This window comes from Pelmatolapia mariae, linkage group LG6 (genome assembly GCF_036321145.2).
Source record: "Pelmatolapia mariae isolate MD_Pm_ZW linkage group LG6, Pm_UMD_F_2, whole genome shotgun sequence".
Classification (NCBI taxonomy): Eukaryota; Metazoa; Chordata; class Actinopteri; order Cichliformes; family Cichlidae; genus Pelmatolapia; species Pelmatolapia mariae.
Window position 1 is genome coordinate 39,267,300 of NC_086232.1, and position 21,558 is coordinate 39,288,857.

Genomic DNA, 21,558 nt, shown 5'->3' on the forward strand with positions numbered 1-21,558 from the left:
TGTTACTCCTAGTTCCCAGTTCCTAGTGTTCGGTTTTGTTTTGTTTTATTTAGTGTTTAATTGTTCTTTGTACAGCTACCTTGTTTAGTTGACCTCATTGTGTTTGAGTCCCGCATTTGGGTACTACTTCTACAAATATACTGTGCTCTTTTTGTGTTGTTGGTGTATCACTTGCAATGAAGTTTTGATTAGAGAGTGCTAAAGCGTGTCATGTATATAAAAAGATTAGAATATTGAATTTAATCTAACACCAACAACTTAGGCATTTGATCAAAACAACCCATCATTAACTCCAATACTAGGAGACTCATAGATCACCTCATGGTCATTAAGAGGTTAAACAGTAACTTAAAATGAGATCTACAAGGGTTTCACCAGTTTGGAACTAATAAAGAACTAATAAGAGAGGACTATAAGCTACTGGCATACATGAAACCACTAACTGAAGTAATCGTATATTCAAAATATACAAAATTTCATAGTGATATTTAAACTAAATTTACATGATAAGTAGAATTATGTGTTGAGGAGTAAGCGAATTCCGATATAAAGACAAAGACATCTAAACAACCTCCCCGAGCAAGATCCTTTTTACATAAAAAAAATAAAAACTAATGCTCTTACAAACTTTTTATTGCAAGTTTATATTGGTAACTGTTTATTCAGTGCATCAAGAGGTTATCACAGACTACAGTGGCTCTATGTGTTTTATGTGTGAGGTGAAACTAACTAGTGCACATTGTTGCTGTGGGTGTTAGAGCAGTTAAAAATAAAATCTGTGAAAACAGCACAAGGAAGTCTCCACTTCTACATCAGTACTATAGCATACTTCAGACGATGGAAGGTACTGATCTGAGCTGGCTGCTAACTGTCAGGGTAAGACGACAGAGTTATTTCTTCTTTAAAAACATTCCTTGACTTGAGCATTTTTTGTACGTTAATAGTCTCACATGTATTTTCAGTAAGTAATGCCTGAAAAGGTTTAGGGCTGCAGTGTGAGATGTGTAAGAATGTTTAACTTTTGTTTTTTTTATCCATGTCATTTCATATCTTCTCATTCTTAAATGGTTCCATACAGATGGCAAAGCTGTGGCAGCTCCTGCTTCTGTGCAGGGCTGTCTGGTTAGAATGTAAACTGCATCTGTCATGTTCATATCATTTCATATCTCTTTAAGTTTCAGACATTGTATTTTATATTCAGACTATGCTGCTTCTTCTGTATTACACTTTCACGTACTGCAAATTTGTAACTGTGTAGCTCATATAAGTTACAACTGTCCACTTCATTTGTGTCTTGCAGAGTACGGTACATAAACTCAGGACATGGCTGATCAATACAAGCATCATTCCATACTTTCTGTGCTGGAGTTTACTGCAGACTAACCATACAGTTTGAGTTTGTATTGATATTTTGTATCTTTGTCTGTGTGTACTTATTCTCTATGTCAGAGTACAGTATCCTGCCATTTGCATTATGTGTAAACCTGGAGCTTTATAATGTATCTCTTTGCATACATTTACATGGCTGAGATGACAATAAAGTTCACTTTGACTTTTACTTCATGGGTGACATACAACCCGGTTTGAATTTAAGTGGGATCGAACAGTTGAATTATAACAAAAAACTATTTAAAAAGGTGTAAAAAAGTACTATTGCTGAAAACATTTAATAAATTATACTTTATAAAGTAAATGAATATATTTGAGTTCTTCCTGTTTCTTTTTGAATAATGTGTTTGTCAGTAAGAAGGATGTAAAGCTGATGATGAGATTCACTCATGATGTGATCTTATAATGACTTGCAAGATAATTCTTCCTGGTTTCAAGACACTGAGAAGCGAAAATTGTTGCCCTCCTTCTCTGAAACTGTCAACTTTACAAAGCCAGCAGTTGGCCTGTGGGTCAAATGTTTGAAACTTATTTTGGAAATATGAAATTAATCCATTCACAGGTGAACCGGTTGTGTTTGTGAGGTTTCAATTAGCCTTTGTAAAGGGGCCAAACATTAATACAGAGCACAACAGCAGTCTGCATGGCTTTATACGAAGGTAAATAACAATCATAAAATCATTTAGAAACACAATTTATCTACATGGTCACAGAATACAGTCAGAACATTCAGTGCAAAATGTAACTTATACATTTAAGTATATTTTGTGTTAAAAGGTTAGATGGATACAGAACATGATCCTACAGAGCTGTCTATTCAGCCAGGTCAGCCTGGCACAGAAAGGACTTCTGTGGCCTTTGTTGCTCAGCTTTAACAATATGAGTCCTTCCCATCAACTCAGTTGCACCACACTGTTATCTGTGTAGGCTAAACCTATTTGATGCAGAGGGCCTCACAATATGCGATTTTCACGGCACATCGAAACATTAGTAGTTGAAAGGTGAACTTACTGTAACATCAACAGAAAAAAGTAAATGAAAAATAATAACGATAAAAAAATGTTCCAAAAGCTATGTACATGTTAAACTAAGATTTAGTTTTTAAAAAAAATATATATTATATTTTAAAAATTGCGAGTGAATGCTCGTTTTCCCACTATGTTCATCTTGTAGGAAAGTTATCCAAATGACATAACACACACATCTGAGAATATCCAGCAAACCAATCTCTGGTTATCTGAATATTTTATGTTATATTATATAGTAGAGAAACAGGGAGATGTTTCATGACTTGCTGCAACCAGAGACGTGTTTAATGGTGGAGACACGGAGAGGTCCGTCAGTTTATTCCTGCTTGTTATATTATGGTTAACGTGACTCTCAGCCCGTTACGGACAGTCGGCTGCTGGCTGTTGAGTTTACCCTGGTTTATATTTTAGTGGTAGTAAAGTCTAAACGAGTTTATGTTTAAATACACGTATCATGTCAGAGGCTAAATAAAAAAAAAGAAGAAGACAAAAAAAGTGTGTGATAGATAATCAGACCATCTTAACGCAGTCAGGTTGCTATTTTAGCGCAGTCCTACGAACAAAGTACAGAAGACTATTTAAATAACAGTTTAAAACATGACGTAAATCTAATTTAAAAGCCTCTTGTCAGGCACTGTCCAACTTTAAAGACCCGCAAAGTTCAGACAGGAAACCTTGGTTGTACTTTACACTTACGTGAGGCGATGATTAATAATTATTTTTAAAAGATGAGACTTAGATCAGATGTTTTCTGTCTATATATTTTGGCTAAATGCTTTTTCACTAATCACTGTTAAAGAACTTGACTTTTGATTGTTCCCCACTATTGTTGCAGACCTAACCCTAGCTAATAATTACATAAATATGCAGTCACGTGCATGCAGTAATGTAATTCTTAATGGCTTTGAAAATGTTTTATTGCTTCTATATCCAAATATACAATAAAACACTCATGCAAATGTGCATGTCCAAGAGGCGCCGCGGACACACGCAGCGGCTGCTCCCCATCCTGACAAAACAGTGTTTCTGTCTTTGTTTTGCTCTTTTTCTTGTTTTTCACAACACTCATACAGTAGTGAGCTCCTCAAAATCAAGAGAAGCAAATCCACTAACTTTTTAATCACGGAAGAGCTATGAACCACACTGAGAAACTGTGGACTGCTTTGGAGGCATCTACCACCAGCAACCCCTGCTACTACACCTCGCCCACAGTGGAAAAGTCGGGGGCATCTACCATCAGCAACCCCTGTCACAAGATCTTGCCTACAGTGGAAATGTCTCAGGTGGTGCGAGAGGAGACAGAGCGGGGAGGCATCCGGAGCAGGCTAGCGGCTAATCCACACAAACCCGCTATTCCCACCATCGTACTGTCCAACGTGCACTCCCTGGACAACAAGCTGGATCATGTACGCTTACTTCAGTCCACCTTGAAGTCAGTGAGAGAGTGTTGTGTCACCGTCTTTGTGGAAACTTGGCTTAATAATAACATCACCGACACCGCCATTCAACTTGACCGGCTAACATGCTTTCGAGCAGACAGAGCTCACTCTGTGTTTACATCAACGATGGCTGGTGCCCTGATTCTGTTGTGGCTTGCAAACACTGTTCACCTCTGCTGGAGCTTATGATCATCAAATGCAGACCGTTCTACCTACTGAGGGAAATTTCAGCCATAGTGTTTGTTGCTGACTCTATCCCTCCCTGCTTCAATAACAACAACAGGAGTGAGGCACTGAATAAACTGTATCAGCATGTCAGGGAGCAGCAGATGGCCCACCCAGATGCTTTTCTTGTCCTAGCGGGTGATTTCAATCATGCAGATCCAAAGACTGTGCTTCCCAAACTGCACAAACACTGAATTTCCCACACGAGGAAACAACATTTTGGACAATGTTTTCACCACCCTGAGAGGAGATTACAAAGCCCTCCCCCTCCCCGACCTTGGTGCCTCTGATCACATCACTGTTATGCTAATGCAAGCATACAGACCCCTGGTCAAAGTCACCAAACCAGTTTGTAAGCAGGTACGTGTGTGGCCAGAAGTGTTCTCAAAGGCACTGCAAGACTGCTTTTCCACCACAGATGGGGAGATCTTTAAACAGGCCGCCACACACAGCAACACCACAGGCCTGCAGGAAACTGTCATTGGCTACATCTCAAAATGCATCGATGACATCACAGAGACCAGGAACATCACTGTCCGGGCCAACCCGCTCCTGAGGGTGAGAAACGCAGCCTTCAGAGCTGGGGGGGAGGTGAGCCTAAGAACAGCAAGGGCAAAACTGTCATGTGGCATAAGAGAGGCAAAAAGGCAGTACTCCAGGAGGATTTCTCAAAGCTTCAGTGACAGCAGAGACACTCGGAGGCTGTGGCAAGGGATACAGACCATCAAAGGCTACAAGCCCACTCCGCAGACTGTGGACAGAAGACTCCACCCTCCCCCCAACGATCGGGTGGTGACACTATCCCATGACAGTGTGTACCGAAGAAGTCATCTCCCTCCTACTTTAATGACGACTGTCCGGTCGCACTCACCTCCATCATTATGAAGTGCTTTGAAAGGTTAGTCATGCTTCAAATAAAGACATCTCTTCCCCCAACCTGGATCCATTTCAGTTCGCATACCTGTCAAACCACTCAACCGACTCAACTGCCCTTCACTCAGCCCTCACACATCTGGACACTAGAGACTCATACGTTAGAATGCTGTTCATAGACTTCAGTTCAGCATTCAACACCATCATTCCCCAGCAACTTATTCACGAACTGGATCTGCTGGGGATCAGCACCTCGCTGTGTAACTGGCTGCTGGATTTCCTGACAGGAAGACACCTCCAGCACAAGAACACTGAATACAGGGGCTCCCCAAGGATGTGTCTTGAGCCCCCTGCTCTTCACTCTGCTGACCCACGACTGCACACCATCACACAACTCCAACCTTTTCATCAAGTATGCAGATGACACAACTGTGGTAGGTCACATCAGCAACAACAATGAGACCTGCTACAGGAGTGAAGTTAACCATCTGGCAGCAACAACAACCTGTCCCTGAATGTGGAGAAGACTAAGGAGATCCTCATAGACTTCGGGAGAACTCACACCCTGCACACCCCACTAACCATCAATGGTGCTGCTGTGGAGAGGGTAAGCAGCACCACGTTCCTGGGTGCGCACATCTCAGAAGATCTCTCCTGGTCAAAAAATACTGCATCACTGGTCAGTAAAGTCCAACAGCAACTCTACTTCCTCCACAAACTGATGAGAGCAAGAGCCTCAACCCCTACAACCTTCTACAGAGGCACCATTGAGAGCATCCTAACCAGCTGCATCACTGTGTGGTGTGGCTCCTGCACTGGGTCCTGCTGAAAAAAGATACAACGGGTAGTGAGAGCAGCGGAGAGGATCGTGGGTACTTCTCTTCCCTCCCTCCAGGAGATCTACTGCACCCGCCTCATCCGTAAAGCCCTCTGCATCACAGGTGACTCCACTCATACGTCCAACAGCTTCTTCAGTTTGCTGCCATTAGGAAGGAGACTGAAGAGCCTCCGGGCCAGAACAAGCAGACTGAAAGACAGCTTCGTCCATCAGTCAGGATGCTGAATGGAGATCATGTGTGCTCTCGCACAGACCTGCATTCACCTCTTTCCTCTGAAGCCCCCCCACCCCCCTAAACATACAAACTCTGACCCACCACCATTGCCCTTTCACTGACTGCCCCACTCCCACTGCACACGAACTTGCCCACAATCACTATGATTGCGCTGGACACTGCTGTTTAAATAATTGTTAAGTATTGTATTGTGCATAAGACTTTTATTTTATTTTATTTTATTTTTTTACTTTTTTATCTTTATATTTTTAGTGTACACTCAGGGCCATGGGAGCATTGCAATTTCAAATTCCTGTGTATGACTATACATATGGTCTTTGACAATAAAGCTGACTTTGACTTTGACTATATGTGTGTGTGGGTATATACATGATAAAAAAATCATCAAGGCTCCAGTGTGAGTTAGAATTCTTTCAAAATGATGTGAAGGACCTTTAAAGCCATATATGAAACAATTACTGCAAGAATTTGCTGCTAAATGTGGTTTTACAAGGGGTGTACATATTTTTTTTTTCCACAGGATTTTGTACACTCCTCACCACATTTTCATTCTCAAATGACTGTATGTATATTTTTACTTCACTTACTATAATGTATTAACAAGCCATAAAAAGACAGCTTCCCCATGTGTGAAATAGGTGTGAAAGAAGTAAAACACATCATTGTGGGATTGTGGGTGTTAAAATCGTAAGGTACAAAAGAAAAAAAAAGGTATAAAAGAGCGTGGTGCAACTAAAACTTCACTCTTTTATCTTCACTACACTCTAGGTAAGGATAATAGAAGGTACTGACCAAAGCTTTCTGCCAGCTGTCAAGGTAAGACCATCAAGTCCTTTGTTCCATATGATTTTCTTTTTGTCCTTTGGTTAATACTTTAGTGTAGTGGCTCTGAAAATATTGGTCATGCTCCAGTGGAGGTGCATGAAATCACTGCATGACCAGTGGAAACTAGATAAGATGGTTAATGTAACAAAACTATGCAAAACACGAGTTATTTCAAAATTCAACTGCTTACAGTTTATTTTGTAATCGTGAAATATTATATGTTCTTAGTTGTTTAAAAGTAGAGTAACATGTTTAGCCAAATATTCTAATTAAATTGCTGGCTGTCTGAGTGATGTTCAAAAAATGATGTGGGCTTTAAAGATAAATGAAAAACGTTTTAAGTTTTGTTATTAGAGACAGCATCCATCCCATTTGGAGGGAGCAACTCTTATTTCTAGAAATGTGGCTTATCCGGGGGAACACCAAAGTGTTCCGAGGCCAGCCGAGAGATATAATCTCTCCAGCATGTCCTAGGTTTGTCCTCTTCTAAGTCCCTGTCAGTAAATTATTTACTAGTTAATCATCATATTTATTTACTCTGCCTTTCACCCTCCATTTTCTTCGGTGCCATGTGCCAAAACAGTGCAGAGAAACTACTTAAACTCTACTCCCACGGAGGTCAATTATATTGTTAATATTGTTGCATCCTCACTGTGTATCACTCTGGATACTGTAGCTCCTCAGAATTTGAAAGCCTTGAATCAGAAGTACTTGACTTGCTGGTGTAATTCTCGTATTTGCACCTTAAAGCAGATAACCCATAAGATGGAGAGGACATAGTGTTTGACTAATTTAGAAGATCTACATTTACGCTTTATAAAATAAAACCCTCTGTAAATCTAGAACACCTTACTATTCATCACTGGTTAAAGAAAATAAGAACAATCCCAGGTTTCTCCTCAGCACTGTAGCCAGGCTGACAAACAGTAAATGCTCTATCAAGCCACATAAATTTCTTCACACATAAAGTTTTAGCTATTAGAGAAAAAATGATCTTGCTGACAGAAATTATACCACTTGTTGAGCAACTCTGGAGAGTAATGGCAGGAACTAGAAAGAGAAAGTAGATTTTTATCATATTAGCTTCTCTTCATTGACTTCTTGTTAAAACCAGAATCAAATTCAAAATTATTTTCTTCACGTACGAGATGTTGAATAGTCTGACCCGATCTAATCATAAAGACCTTACAGTGCCATATCAATGCAATAGAGCACTTTGCTCAGCTTTCAGGCCCCTGTTCTGTGGAACCAGGTCCCAGTTTGGATTTGGAAGACACCCTCATAATGTTATGATTAGGCCTAATTCTTTCCCTTTTTATAAACCTTATAGTGAGGGCTGAATGCTCCCTTAGTTACGCTACAATAGGCCTAGGTTGCTAGGGGCTTCCTATGATCCATTGTGTGTTTCTTCTTCACTCACTTTTTTCACTTATTATGTGTTTATACAACACTCATTAGTTATTAATCTCTGGCTCTTTTCCGTATTGAGTCTTTTGTCTTGCCTTCTGCTTGGTTTTCCTGAGGAAGCTGCCTGGATAGAGTGAGGAGGAGGTGGGAAACATGTTGACAGCTCGCTAGCTATAAATTCACCAAAGTGTTACCTGCACATACTTCACATAAGCAAATCAAATGCAATCAGAAATGATAAGAACTTTGTGTGAGGTATATTGGATATTTTGGGTATTTAAGTTTACACTGGGGGGCAACATGATAACATGGTGGTTAACACTGTTGCTTTACAGCAATAAGGTCCCGAGTTTAATTCCACCGTTAGTCCAGGGTCTTTCTGTGTAGAGTTTGCATGTTCTCCCCATGTTTGCGTGGGTTCTCTCTGGGTACTCTGGCTTCCTCCCATAGTCCAAAGACATGCAGTTAGTGGGGATAAGTTAATTGGTAGCTCTAAATTACTTATGGGTTTGAATATGAGTGTGAATGGTTGTCTGTGTCTATGTGTTAGCCCTGTGACAGACTGGCGACCTGTCCAGGGTGTACCCTGCCTCTCACCCTAAGAAAGCTGGAATGGAATTTAGCACTGTTTAACTTCCCTTTTGTTCATGTAATTTAATCTCCTCTCATTGTTAAATGGTTCCATTCAGATGGCAAAGCTGTGGCACCTCCTGCTCCTGTGTTGGGCATGGAGTCCCCTGTGTCTTCCATCCAGTTTGAGCTTCACTGGTACACCACAGGAGTGTGAAAAGGCTCACTTTGTTCCTGGTTACAACTTGGGTGGTGAAGGCTTTGACATTGTGACGATGGAGAGAAAAGGTGCCTATGTGATCGACACTGAAACATGGAAGATTGGAAATGGTACCTGTAGGATGTACCGTAATGACTACATGAATAGAGAGAAGCAGAAGGTCCCTGTTGCTGTGGTGGACTGGAGAACCCTGCCCAAGTGCAGTTTGAAGGTCTCCAGTGTGGTCTATGATTCTGTTGAAACTCTTGTTAATGACTCGACATCATCTGTATCCAACAACTGGAAAATTGGCCTTGACATCCCGGTAGATCCTTCAGTAACGGTTGGGGTTGGCTTTGGAGGTTCTCACTCAAGAGATTCTACCTTTGCCATGAAAAAGTCAAAACAAGACCGCTACACCTTCTTACGCCATTCGATCAACTGTCATTACTATGGGTGAGTATGTCAGTGGATATTTTTCTTATTTGATTAATTTGCTGATAATCTTTTATTTTTTTTATTTTTTTATGTATTTGTTTTTTTTAATTTAGCATCAATCGTAATTCAAAATCAAATGGTTTCTTTGTCACTGAAGTATTTATTGCATTTACTGCAGTGATGCTAAACACTTTTCCCCCCATAGGGTCACCCAGAACACATACATACAGATCTGGAGTGTGCTGGAATATCATATCATTTTATAAGTTGTGTATTAACATGCTGTATGATGTGAAAAGAGTGCGTTTAAAAAAATCGATTTTCCCGATTCAAGATTTTAGTTTGAATAATGCAATATTGATTCATTAAATCCTGAATTTTGCCAGAGATGCAAGAATCTCAGATTAATGCTCACAATACTATTTCAGCAACCACCAAACAGCTAAAACAGAAAATGAGAGCAGGTAAACAGATTCCCCCCAAAAATGTAAACACAAAGCGCAGCTCATTCACATATGCGGACATGCCTTTGGGTGCTGAAAGTCAACATCTCATAGACTCTGAAGCTGCAGGTTTCATCACTCTCTGACCAAAAATTCACTGAACCAGCGGCAAAAGATGATCAAAACTAAGCTTCATGCTTGATAAACATCGTCATAAATTCCCTCTTACTTTTGTTGATAAAATCATACTTCCTGTGCAGCTCTCTCTCTCTCTGTACTACTTCAAAAACTGTTCTGTTCACTGTTGTCGGCCGCTGTTTTTTTTCTTTTCAAATATGACCTCAGACAAGAAAGCCTAATTTCTGCTTTTCAATACCGAAGAAATTTAAACTTTTACAAATTCTGCCAAATTGCAAAATGCTTAGCTCTGTAACTTTGCTCTGCTTCACTTGAGCAGCATCAGGTAATATTCATATGCTGATTCATGATTTTCTTCCATTTTTGATCTACTGCAGAATATTTGTAAGGTTATCTGCTCTAAAAAGCCAAGCCAGGAAAAACTCTTTGTTTTATCCTTACTTACTTTGACACAAAGGCATCTGCTGTCTCACAAGTGCCAGCTTTGTTTTTATACATAGATATAAAAATATGGATAATTACTGATAAATGAATCAGAATATTCTGGAATGTCTGAGTCAAAATTGAATTGAATTGAACTGGAATCGAATCAGTTATACAGATCGAAATTAATAACCAGCCCTAGTGAAAAGCATTCAACATGTTACAAAACAGCTGATAATGTTTCAGTTTTTCATTCAATGGCTTAACCGTTATTATTTGGTATAAAAGGTCATGAGTAATGTGTTTGTCAACAGGATTTAAAATTGATGAGGAGGAGTTTCTTGTTCAGCTAAAATTATTATTTTCATCACTTGCAAGACAGTGCTTCCTGGTGCAAAATAATGTGAAAAGTCTAAAGCTTATTCTTAGCAGTTTTCCATTTTGAAAACCGTGGACCGTGAGTAAAATGTTTGACATCTCTCTGTTGCTGATAGTTGGAATCAGTTTGAATTAAAGAAAACAACATAAAAAATAATGTAAATTACGTGGAACTGGACACACAATTAAGTTAAACTTATTTATATGCTTTTCTGTTCCACAGCTACAGACTGGCAACAAGTCCTCCATTGAGTCAGGAATTCCAGTCGACTGTGGACTCCATTCCCCCTTATTCCTCTAAAACTGCATCATTATATCACAATCTGATTGACACTTATGGAACACATTACATCACACAAGTGTCTCTTGGAGGTGAAATTAAAGCAACCACTGCTGTCAGGACCTGCATGGCTACAATGAATGGACTAACAGATACTGATGTTAGTGACTGTTTGTCAGTTGAAGCTTCAGCTACTTTTGCAAATTCTGCCAGTATTAAAGCAGAGTATGAACACTGTCAGAGAAAGAAAAAGAAGTTAGGGTCTAATCAAAGTTTCAGTAGTTCATTCAATGAGCGACGCACAGAAGGCATTGGTGGAGATATTGATGGAGGTGATATCCTCTTTGTAGGCCAATCTGACCCCTCGGTCTATAAAAACTGGCTCATTTCTCTTAAAACTACCCCTGATGTGGTCCAATACAACTTAAAACCCCTACACACCATACTGCCATTAAATCATCCTGCCAGGGCGGGACTGAAGCGAGAAGTGGAGCAGTACATTAAGAAAAATGCAGTGCTGAAGAAATGTTCAGAAAGCTGTAAGATTGGGCACCGATCAAACGTAAGAGATCCTTGTGCTTGTGTCTGCAACAGTAACCAGAATGTCAAGTCAAACTGCTGTCCTGCTGGGAAAGGTCTGGCAACCTTAAAGGTGTTCAAACTTTATGCAAAGGGTCTGTATGGTGACAGGTGGACTCAGACAGATGGTTCAGTGGAGGTGACATATGGTGATCAGAAAAAGCGCACTGATATTATAAGTAATGATGACAACCCTAAATGGAGAGAAACATTTGAATTTGCCACCATCACCATCAACATGAAAGACAAACTTACATTTGCTGTGTATGATGAGGACACTTACTGGAACAGTGATCTGTTAGGCAAGTGTTCATTTGATCTGCAAGCAGGGAAGGTGAGCGACAGCTGCATGCTGAATCATGGGACTTTCTTCTTTTCCTACATCGTAGAGTGTGCACCAAGTCTTGGTGGGAACCAGTGCCAGGAGTATATCCCCTCGCCCATGAGTCCGTCTTTGGCTGAGGTTTTCCACACCAGAAATGGGGTTCTTCTTGGAGAGATTGGGAATAAGTATGAGAAGCCAGTCAATGAGTGACTTTAAAGCCACATGTCATTGTTAGGTAATGAGTCGGTATGGATTTGACGACATACTGAATATCTATGTGCTTGTACTTCAAGGCATTCTGTCTTTAACTTTTACGTGAAAACATATTTTTTTTTAACTCAAAACTGTAATGCACTTCCTATGCTTCTTTTTCCATATTCTTTCAACTATGTAGCAATAAACCATGAGCAAAGACAACGCCTGTGTTTCTTTTAAGTTTTCAAAAAAATACTGTGTTATTTTTTTTGTTTTGATATAACATGGCAATGAAGGGTGTTCTATCCAGTTTTGCATAGAGAGTGCAAAAGTGTGTCATCTATATAAAAAGATTAGAATATTGAATTGAATCTAACATTCACCTTAAACACAAGTAAATGTTTCTGCCAGAAGCAGAAACATCCAATTTAGCATCTAATCAAAACAGCCCATTATAAACTCTAATACTAGGAGACTCATAGATAACCTCGTGGCAATCAGGAGGTTAAACAGAAACAGTAATGAGCCTACCAGGGTTTCACCAGTTTGGAATTATTAAAGTTTAAAAGGAAAGGACTATGAAGTATTTTTTCTTATACTTTATTCATCTGCTGTGGGAAATTACTCTCGGCATTTAACCCATACACTCAGGGAAGCAGTGGGCAGCCACCAATTCAGCACCCGAGGAGAAGTGTGTCGGGAGGGTACCTTGCTCAGTGGTACCTCAGGTTAGCCGTTCGGTGGATTTGAACTCCCAATCTTCTAATCATGGGGCAAAAATTATCAATGATCATGATCAAAAATGTATCACAGAGTTAGTGAATTCCAATATAAAGACAAACAAAGACATCAAAACAAGCCCCCTGAATAAGATCCTTTTTATATAAAAATAAAACTAATGGACTTACAAACTTTTTATTGCAAGTTTATGTTTGTAACTGTTTATTCAGTTTAATACTGTTTATTCAGTTTCTGTAATGCATCAAGAGGTTACCACAAGCTACAGTTGTCACAGTTGTGTTTTAGGTGTGAGGGAAATTAACTAGTGCACATTGTTGCTGTGGGTGTTAGAGCAGTTAAAAATAAAACCTGTGGAAAGAGCACAATGGAGTCTTTACTTTTACATCAGTACTATAGCATACTTCAGATTATAGAATATACTGATCTGAGCTGGCTGCTACCTGTCAGGGTAAGATTACAGAATTATTTCTTTTTTAAAGACATTCCTTGACTTGAGCATTTTTCTTTTTTTTACTTGAATGAACTTACGAATCATGGACTTTAAAGTCTTATTTAGCTGTTCCACCAGACAGTCAATCTCAGGGTGGTAGATGCTGGTCAAAACAAACTTAATTTAGCTTGTGAGAAATAAACAATTTGTCCTGGTCTTTGCAGAAATAGCGTGCAGCAGCACTGCTTTGGAATATTGTGTTGCGTAATCCACTAGAACTAATCCAAAGCAATATCCATGTACAGTCCGGTAAAATGGCGTGATGAGGTCCAAGCCAATGCGCTCAAATGGGACCTCCATTAAGTGAAGTGGGCCCAAAGGCACTTTAGGAAAGGCCAACTTGTTCATCAGCTGACACTCCGGGTAGGACACTCATCATCGGCACACATCTGCCCCGCAAATGAAATTGGGCCATTACTCGCTCCAGATTATTATTATTATTATTATTATTATTATTTTTTGGATAAGATTTTTTTGTTTACAAGATTTTAATTTCCAAATTACATAAAATCACACAGGACAAAGGAAAAAATAATATAAAAAACAACATCCGTGCACAGAGAAAGAATAAATCAAACAAACATAAAAACAAACACCACTTAGTCAGTCCAAATCAAAAGTTCAAGAGAGTCCGAAGAAAATGATCTTTTGTGTGAAGTTAGACAGGGCAACTGAGAGTTCACAGAGTTCAAAGGATGTGGGGAACAAGTTCAGCAAGGAATCAGGGTCCGGCAGAGGTGTAGTTTCACATAAACACAAAGTCCAGTCAAATGGGTTACAGATTAGGCTGAATCCCTGTTTATATGATGGAGAAAAGCGCCCCAGATTTCAACCAATTTAAAGTGAGACAGACGATAGCTAACCTCTTCAATATACAAACATGCAATCATCTCACATAGCTGAGTAAATGAAGCAAAACAGTTGTCGATATAGAGGTCCTTCATAGTGTGAAGACCTAAATCTGACCAATGCTTATACACAGGGTCTGCCAAGCCAGGTGAAAAAGAAAGGTTGTGAGTTATGGGGGAAAATGGATAGGTCTAGAAGGCACAAAGCACCCCTAACTTGCTTTAAGATCCTAACTGCATGACCTAGGACAAAATCTTTACTAAGAAGTTTGGTGGGTATGTTAAGTGTAGAAAACAGAAGAGTGTCAAGTGAGGTACCAAAAATGGATTTAGCATTGTGCAACTCCATAAAAGACCAGGAAGGACCGCTTCCCTTCTGAACAGGAAGAACAGCTGAAACATTATTCCAGAAAACCCTTGTTCTGATGTTGCAAACCCAACAATAGTTCCTGAAAATTGGGAGGCCTAATCCGTCCTCAGAGGTGTGTTTCTGCAAATGTGCCTCCACAATTGTATAGGGTTTATTTGCGCAGATGAAAGGCGTAATGATAGAGTCAATAGTTTTAAAAAATGATGACATGAGAAAGATGGGTGTGTTTTGGAAAAGATAAATAAACTTAGGAAGTACCACGATTTTAATTATATTGACATGTCCAGTTAAAGAAAGTGGAAGAAGTTTCCATTTACCTATCTTACCTAATCGTGCGATCGTGGCTCAAGAGTTGGCAGTTTGTCTTGTAATCGGAAGGTTGCCGGTTCGAGCCCCGGCTCGGATAGTCTTGGTCGTTGTGTCCTTGGGCAAGACACGTCGCCCACTGGTGGTGGGCGGACGCCCTCAGACATCGGTGCGTTGGTGGTTCTTTGTGTCCGGGGATGGGCGCCCAGGTACACACCGGCTCACTCCTTGGCGGCTGCTTATCGGGGCCTGGAGCCTGGGGCTTGTTCGGGCCACTTCGGAGGTGGGTTGCCCTCGGCCTCTCGGCCTGGGGCTCGGTCACTCAGGCACAGCTGGCTGCCGGCGGAGCTCACGAGCACGTCACTACAACCCCCCCTGGCTTCTGCTCCGCGGCTGCTGAGTGACCCCTCATCTGGGACTCTCCTCAGCTCTTTCTGGGACAGTGGCGCGGCTGCCCCTCTGTTGGTCTTCCTTGGTCTCTTGTGTTCTGGGCGCCTCTGGATGTCTGGAGTCTGGATCTCCTCCATACCTGCTTCATGCCCTGGAGGACGGGGCAGTGGCCCCCCACACCCTCTAGCAGATGATTACATGAAGGAACCTTTTAAAAAAACAAGCGCGTCCATGCTCACAGGTGTACACACAGGTGCTCACACACACAAACTACACCCTTTTTGGCTCCTACCTCAAAGCACACTGTGCGCTGTCAATCTTACGTGCTGCACAATAATGTTTAATATTTAGTATTTACTGTTACATTCCCATATATCATTGTGATGTTGTTTATTCTATTACTCTTGTTTTCTTCTGCTTGTTTTCTTTTTTCTTTCTCAACAGGTGATCCAGGTGATCGATATATGTATTTTTTTGTCTGCTTATTCTGTTGGTTTTTGTTTTTTGCCCTTTTTCCCCATCCCTCTTCTCAGCTGTTTTTCTTTCCCTCTTTCTTTCTCCCCTTTCCTTCCCCCAGTCAAGTCTGTCCCGTATTCAGCAAGTGAAAATAAAATAAACAATAAAAGGTGAATCAAATGGACCATTACGGCAAGGCTGGGATGGTCCATTTGGTAAAGTAAATCCGTTGGGCATCTTTCTTCGCCTTTAGACGATAAAGGCGGGGTGGCTGTGGCTCAGGTGGTAGAGCAGATCAGCTACTGATCGGAAGGTTGGTGGTTCGATCCTAGGCTTCCCCAGTCTGCATGTCAAGTGTCCTTGGGCAAGATACTAACCCCAAATTGCCCTCCGATGCATTCATCGGAGTGTGAATGTGTGTGAATGTAGTTATAGTTTGCACTTGCGTTTAGAAGTGCTTGCATGAATGGGTGAATGAGGCATGTTGTATGCAGCGCTTTGAGTACTCCGGGAGAGTAGAAAAGCGCTATATAAGAATCAGTCCATTTACCATTTAATTCTGATGGCAAAAAAGCCAAACGGGACAGGTTAAAAAAAAAAAAAAAAAAAAAGGAAACCCGAGGGACACGATCAAATACTTTCTCCTGTACACCGTACACTGGTTGGGCAAAACTCCCATGCAAACTCAATTATCTTTGAGAGGATAAAGAGCTGATAAAGTTTTGACTCAACAGTTTCAGTATTGACAGAGAAGATAGGGCGTTCCCTTAAGATGACTGTCATGGGCCTTTTTACTTTTAACTCTGAATGCTATTAGCACTTCATTGCAATAATGTAATGTATACTTTATTAATCCCCATAGGGAAATTAGTCATCTGCATTTAACCCATTCACTCAGTGAAGCAGTGGGCATCCACCAGTCCAGCTCCTGGGGAGCAGTGTGTAGGGACGGTACCTTGCTCAGGTGTAACTCAGGGTAGTTCAGTGGATTTGAACCCCTGACCTTCCGATCATTGGGCGACCGCTGCCCTGGATGATAAACTGTGAATGACTACATACTTACTGCTAAATAGTGTCATATGCAAGTCATCAATGCTGGAGAATCTAATGCTCAAAGCACTGATAGATGTAAATTTGAAAAGTACTTTTTCTATTATCAAGACTCAAACCAGTGCGGTGTTTTCCAATAAACCTGCACCGAAACCAGTGCAGTGTTAACAGTAGAAAAGAAAGCAGACTTCATTCACTTTTATTGCCTACTGAATAGAAATAACAATGGTTCTGTACACTTGACAGCAAAAATGTATGCAAAGAATATTGTGAAGTGAAATAAATTTACAGAGGAAGTGGTACGAACCTTTAAAAGAGTGACACATTTATTTATATGTGAGCTGTTTTATATAGTGCACAGCTTAAATTCAGTTCAATTTAATTTTATTTATATAGTGCCAAATCATAACAGCTGCCTCAAAACAAAACACACGCACAACGGCCTTACGGACGAAAGAACGCATTAGTCTGGAATCAGAATCAGAAAGAATGTCAATTCACTGAATGTTTCTTCCTTATCAGGAAATGGGTTTGAGACATGGAACTGGTTTCAGCAGTTTTATTGTAGAAGGACATATAGTTAAAACCTTAATATGCAACATAAAGAATAAATGTAAATAAAATGATGTTTTATCGTCACACATAAATGCATTTTATTAGAAAATTGATAAGATCTCCTGCAAAATGAAACTTCCTCATTCAAGTAAATGAGTCAGGCATGAGTCTCAGTGTGAAGTATTTAAATATGTGAGAGATAAACTAAAACAGACAGTTTGGTTAATGTGGTGTGGGAACAAGGCGTCGTCTGTGGTCACTGAATCATGTTACAAGTATGTGTGCTAAGCTTTCTAGATGCCACAATCAGATAGCTACTTCTGCTTTTTTTTTAAAAAAATTTACTGTTCAGTTACCTTTCAGTGTTTACTGGTTTCGGTATTAGTTTTAGTTTTTATTGTTTTTATTTAGTTTTATAATATAGTGAACATTTGTCTGGTGCAAAACAGTTATTACCGGCAACACATTGCGATATCTACAAGATGACAGCCTTTACAATCATAATTTGCACCAAACTGACCACAATTAAAACTAAGAACATTTCTTGTGTGTTTTATTCCGGTTATTTATATAGTTATCAAGTTTAATGAGTAAATTTAATGAGAAACACACAGAGGTCATTAGTGGAGACAATAATGGAGCTGATATCCAATTAGAATCATCTCTATTCAAAAATGGGCTCAGCTCATTTAAACCCACAACTGGTGTGGTCTGATACATCTCAAAGTCCCCACACACTACAGCACGTTAAGAAATATGTAAGATTGGATGTAGATCAAATTTAAGAGATCTTTGTGCTTGTGTCCGCAACAGAAGGTGCAGGTGACATATGGTGATCAGAAAAAAACAAACTAAACCAAAACACTGATAATATAAATGACAATGGTCCTTCAGGCCCAGTCAGCTTTAAGACACACTTGTATTTAGTATTTATGATGATGATGATAAGTACTGGCACAATGATCAGGAAATAGTGAGTGTAGTGTAGTCTGCAGCTCTGCTGTAGAGGAGAGGTGGTGCATTGGGATCAGGGGGCAGTGCGAGTATGGCTGGCAAGAGAACTGGATCCAATACGGTAATCATGCTCTCCCTGTATCAGTGATGCTGGGACCTGGAGACACAGGTGTGCTGAGCTGCGAAAAGCAACGGTGAAGAAACAATATGATTGTAGAGGAGCTGAACCAGCAGGAATCTGACATAAGACATGCTTGACTAAAATACCCTAACTTTAAATTGTCAATTAAATATACATTTTAACAATAAATGTAATATGGACATGTTAATAATGACTGCCCATATAGTAACCACAGAAAATGCTCTTCAGCTGCATGTTTGATTGGGAGTTTTATTCCGTTTGCCATTCCTGATGCAACCCACAATAAATTTGTGTGTCCTCCGAGGATCAAATGAAGGAGGTTGCTTAGTTACAATCTATAGTTATAATCTATTATCTATCTATAATTATCTAATTTTGTCTCCTTTCTTTTAATTATTATTAGTTGTATTGTTAGTATTGTAATGAGAGTTACTTATTTTTATGCTTTTGGTTGTCCACAGTCTGAATTCCCAACTCCTCCACTGAGTCAGGAATTCGAATAAGCTGTGAAATGCCTTCCTTCTTTCACCGTTGATAACGTGGAAGCATATCATAATTTCTTTGATACTATGGTACACATTACAAGTGTTTCTTCGAGGGGATATAAAAGCAACCACTGCAGTCGGGACCTGCAAGCCAACCATGAATGGCGTGTCAGCTACAGAAATCAATGATTGCTTGTCAGTCAAGGCTTTGAGTAGTGTCAGGCATCCTAGCTGTACTGACTCAATAATAAAGCACTGTAACAAAGAAGAAGAAGCTTTCTATCCCAAGTTTCAGGGATGAATTTAGTGAGCGGTATACAGAGGTCGTTGGTGGAACTAGTAATGTCTATAAATGTCGGTTTAGCTCATTGGAAACAAAAAAAAAAAAAGCCTAATGTGGTCAGCACAGCTTAAAACTCCGGCGCACCTAACTGCCATTAGATCATTGTGCCAGGGATGGACTGACGCAAGAAATTTCATGCTTTGCCTCTCCAAAGTGTGTCATAAAGTTCATCCTTATGCATATCTTAGTCATGTTGCTATAGACTCGGACTTCTCGGGGACTTTCATTGATGTATTGACATCAGTTTCTTCTGCATTCACCACTTTTTGCCATATGCCACTACTTCATCTCATTAACTTGTATCTAAAGTCTGCCATAGGTTGTGTTGTTTTTTTTCTCCTTTTGTTTTCTGTTTGTTGTTCATGGTCTCTATTTTCTGGCCTTCCCTCATCCCTCAAACCTGGCTAACCCTTGTAACAGTTGCTGTTGTAATGCAGTGTATCACCACATGGCGGCGCCTCCTGTCTCATGACTCGTGTGTCACCCACTTTTTGTTCTTCTTCGCACTCTCCCTGTAATGGATTGTCCCGTGTGCACGTGGACTAGTGTGCTCTCGAGTAATGTGGTAGAGGTGGCACTTTTTATTTTGATATTTTAAATAAATGAGTACTTCGAAGTAGTTCAAAGCTGTTGCTCATTGGCTATCCACCTGCACACCTAGCTCTCTTCCTGTTAAAAGGGTTTCTTCTTTCCGTCTATCATCAAGTGTCATCGGGAATCATCCAATCATTGGGCTTCTTTCTCTCTATTATAGTATATGCTGTTTTTACCTTATAATATTAAAAAATGCCTTGAGATGACTCTTGTGTGAACAGCTTTTATGACTTCAGCTGAACTGAATTTTAAACCGCAGGTTGCTTCATATATTAAGTCTAAACATGTGACCTGTCTTTGGAGATCCATTGTGGTCATATTAAAAAAGAGATAGTAGCACTTCACAAAACTCCTTCTGTAATTTCCATTCATGTTTTTTAAAAAATCAGTCCTTGGTGGGGGACCAGACAAAGAGCGATTCAAAAGACCTCTACGAGTGTACAATCAAGGGAACAGTTCACCCCTCCCAGGATAGGGTTACTGGGGCCCTGCCCAGGAGCCAGGCACAAGGAGGGGGCCTGAGGGCGAGCGTCTGGTGGCTGGGCCTTAGTTTATGGAGCCCAGCCGGGAACAGCCTGACAAAGCGACATGGGCCCATCCACCTTTAGGATGATAGTGGCAGTTTACATGAGCTTCCTTCTGTAATCTCCATGCATGTTTTTAAAAAATAAGCCAGAATATTTGACCTTTTATGCCAGCAGGGAAAATCTAATTTTTCTGATCAATTTGCCTTCCAAAGTTTGTACAAATAGATGTCCATATATGATATACAGAATGCGTCATGTCATTTACTCGAAATGTAGTTGTGATGGAGCAGTCCCATTGTTAAATCTATATATTTTACACCATAGAGTAAATACTTTCTTTTACTAAAAACAAAGCTACTATAACTAAAAACAGCTAAATACAACTAAAACTGGTTGTATATAGCACTTTTTTGCTCTAGCTAAGCACAGTAGGCTCTGAGTAAAACAGATGCTTTTTTGTCAGAATAGATAGCGTTAATGAATAGTGAATGGTGTTATTTTTTTCAGATGTCAGAGATATCACAGTAAAACAACAGTTGGCCCAAGTTTTAATTAGATGAGGTGTAAAGAAAATAAAATTCACACATTTTTATTTCTCATGTTCTGAAGTGTAGAATTTGGGAGATTAGCAAGCAGGTCAACACCTCTACTACTGTTAAATAGGTCAGATAAAAGAAGCTGTAATGTCACAACCCAGCTCAAAGGATGTGACAAGTAAGTGGAAGACCACACTGTTGAGACAACGCTGGTGTCTGCGATTCTTTTGGTCCTGGTAGAGCTCACGCTGAGATGTTTCCATGTTTTACACAATCCTTTTATTACCCATTATTCTTACAGATGCATCTGGAGATCAGCACACTGCATTCCTATGCAGTCCTATGCTAAAGGCTGATCTAAAGAATTCCACACAATAGTTACAGTTATAACCTCTGGTCTCCTCCCCCCTACAGTAAACACCCCCACAATGGAAATACACTAGTACAGTGGCCAAGAGTGCTGACACCCTGACCCCCATCTCCTTTTAAGGTAGTGTCCGTTTGCCCTTTGTCTGCCCCTCACTCTCAGTAACTCTTGCTTCCT

The 21,558-nt window shown here is 40.1% G+C and overlaps 1 protein-coding gene across 1 annotated transcript; it reads left to right on the plus strand.

The window, feature by feature from the left end:
* Positions 1-8,948: 8,948 nt before the first annotated feature.
* Positions 8,949-12,242, plus strand: LOC134629825 (perforin-1-like). The gene is made up of 2 exons (XM_063477337.1): positions 8,949-9,484; positions 11,072-12,242. Exons 1-2 carry the CDS (start codon positions 8,949-8,951, stop codon positions 12,240-12,242), a joined length of 1,707 nt encoding a protein of 568 aa, XP_063333407.1.
* Positions 12,243-21,558: the final 9,316 nt, after the last annotated feature.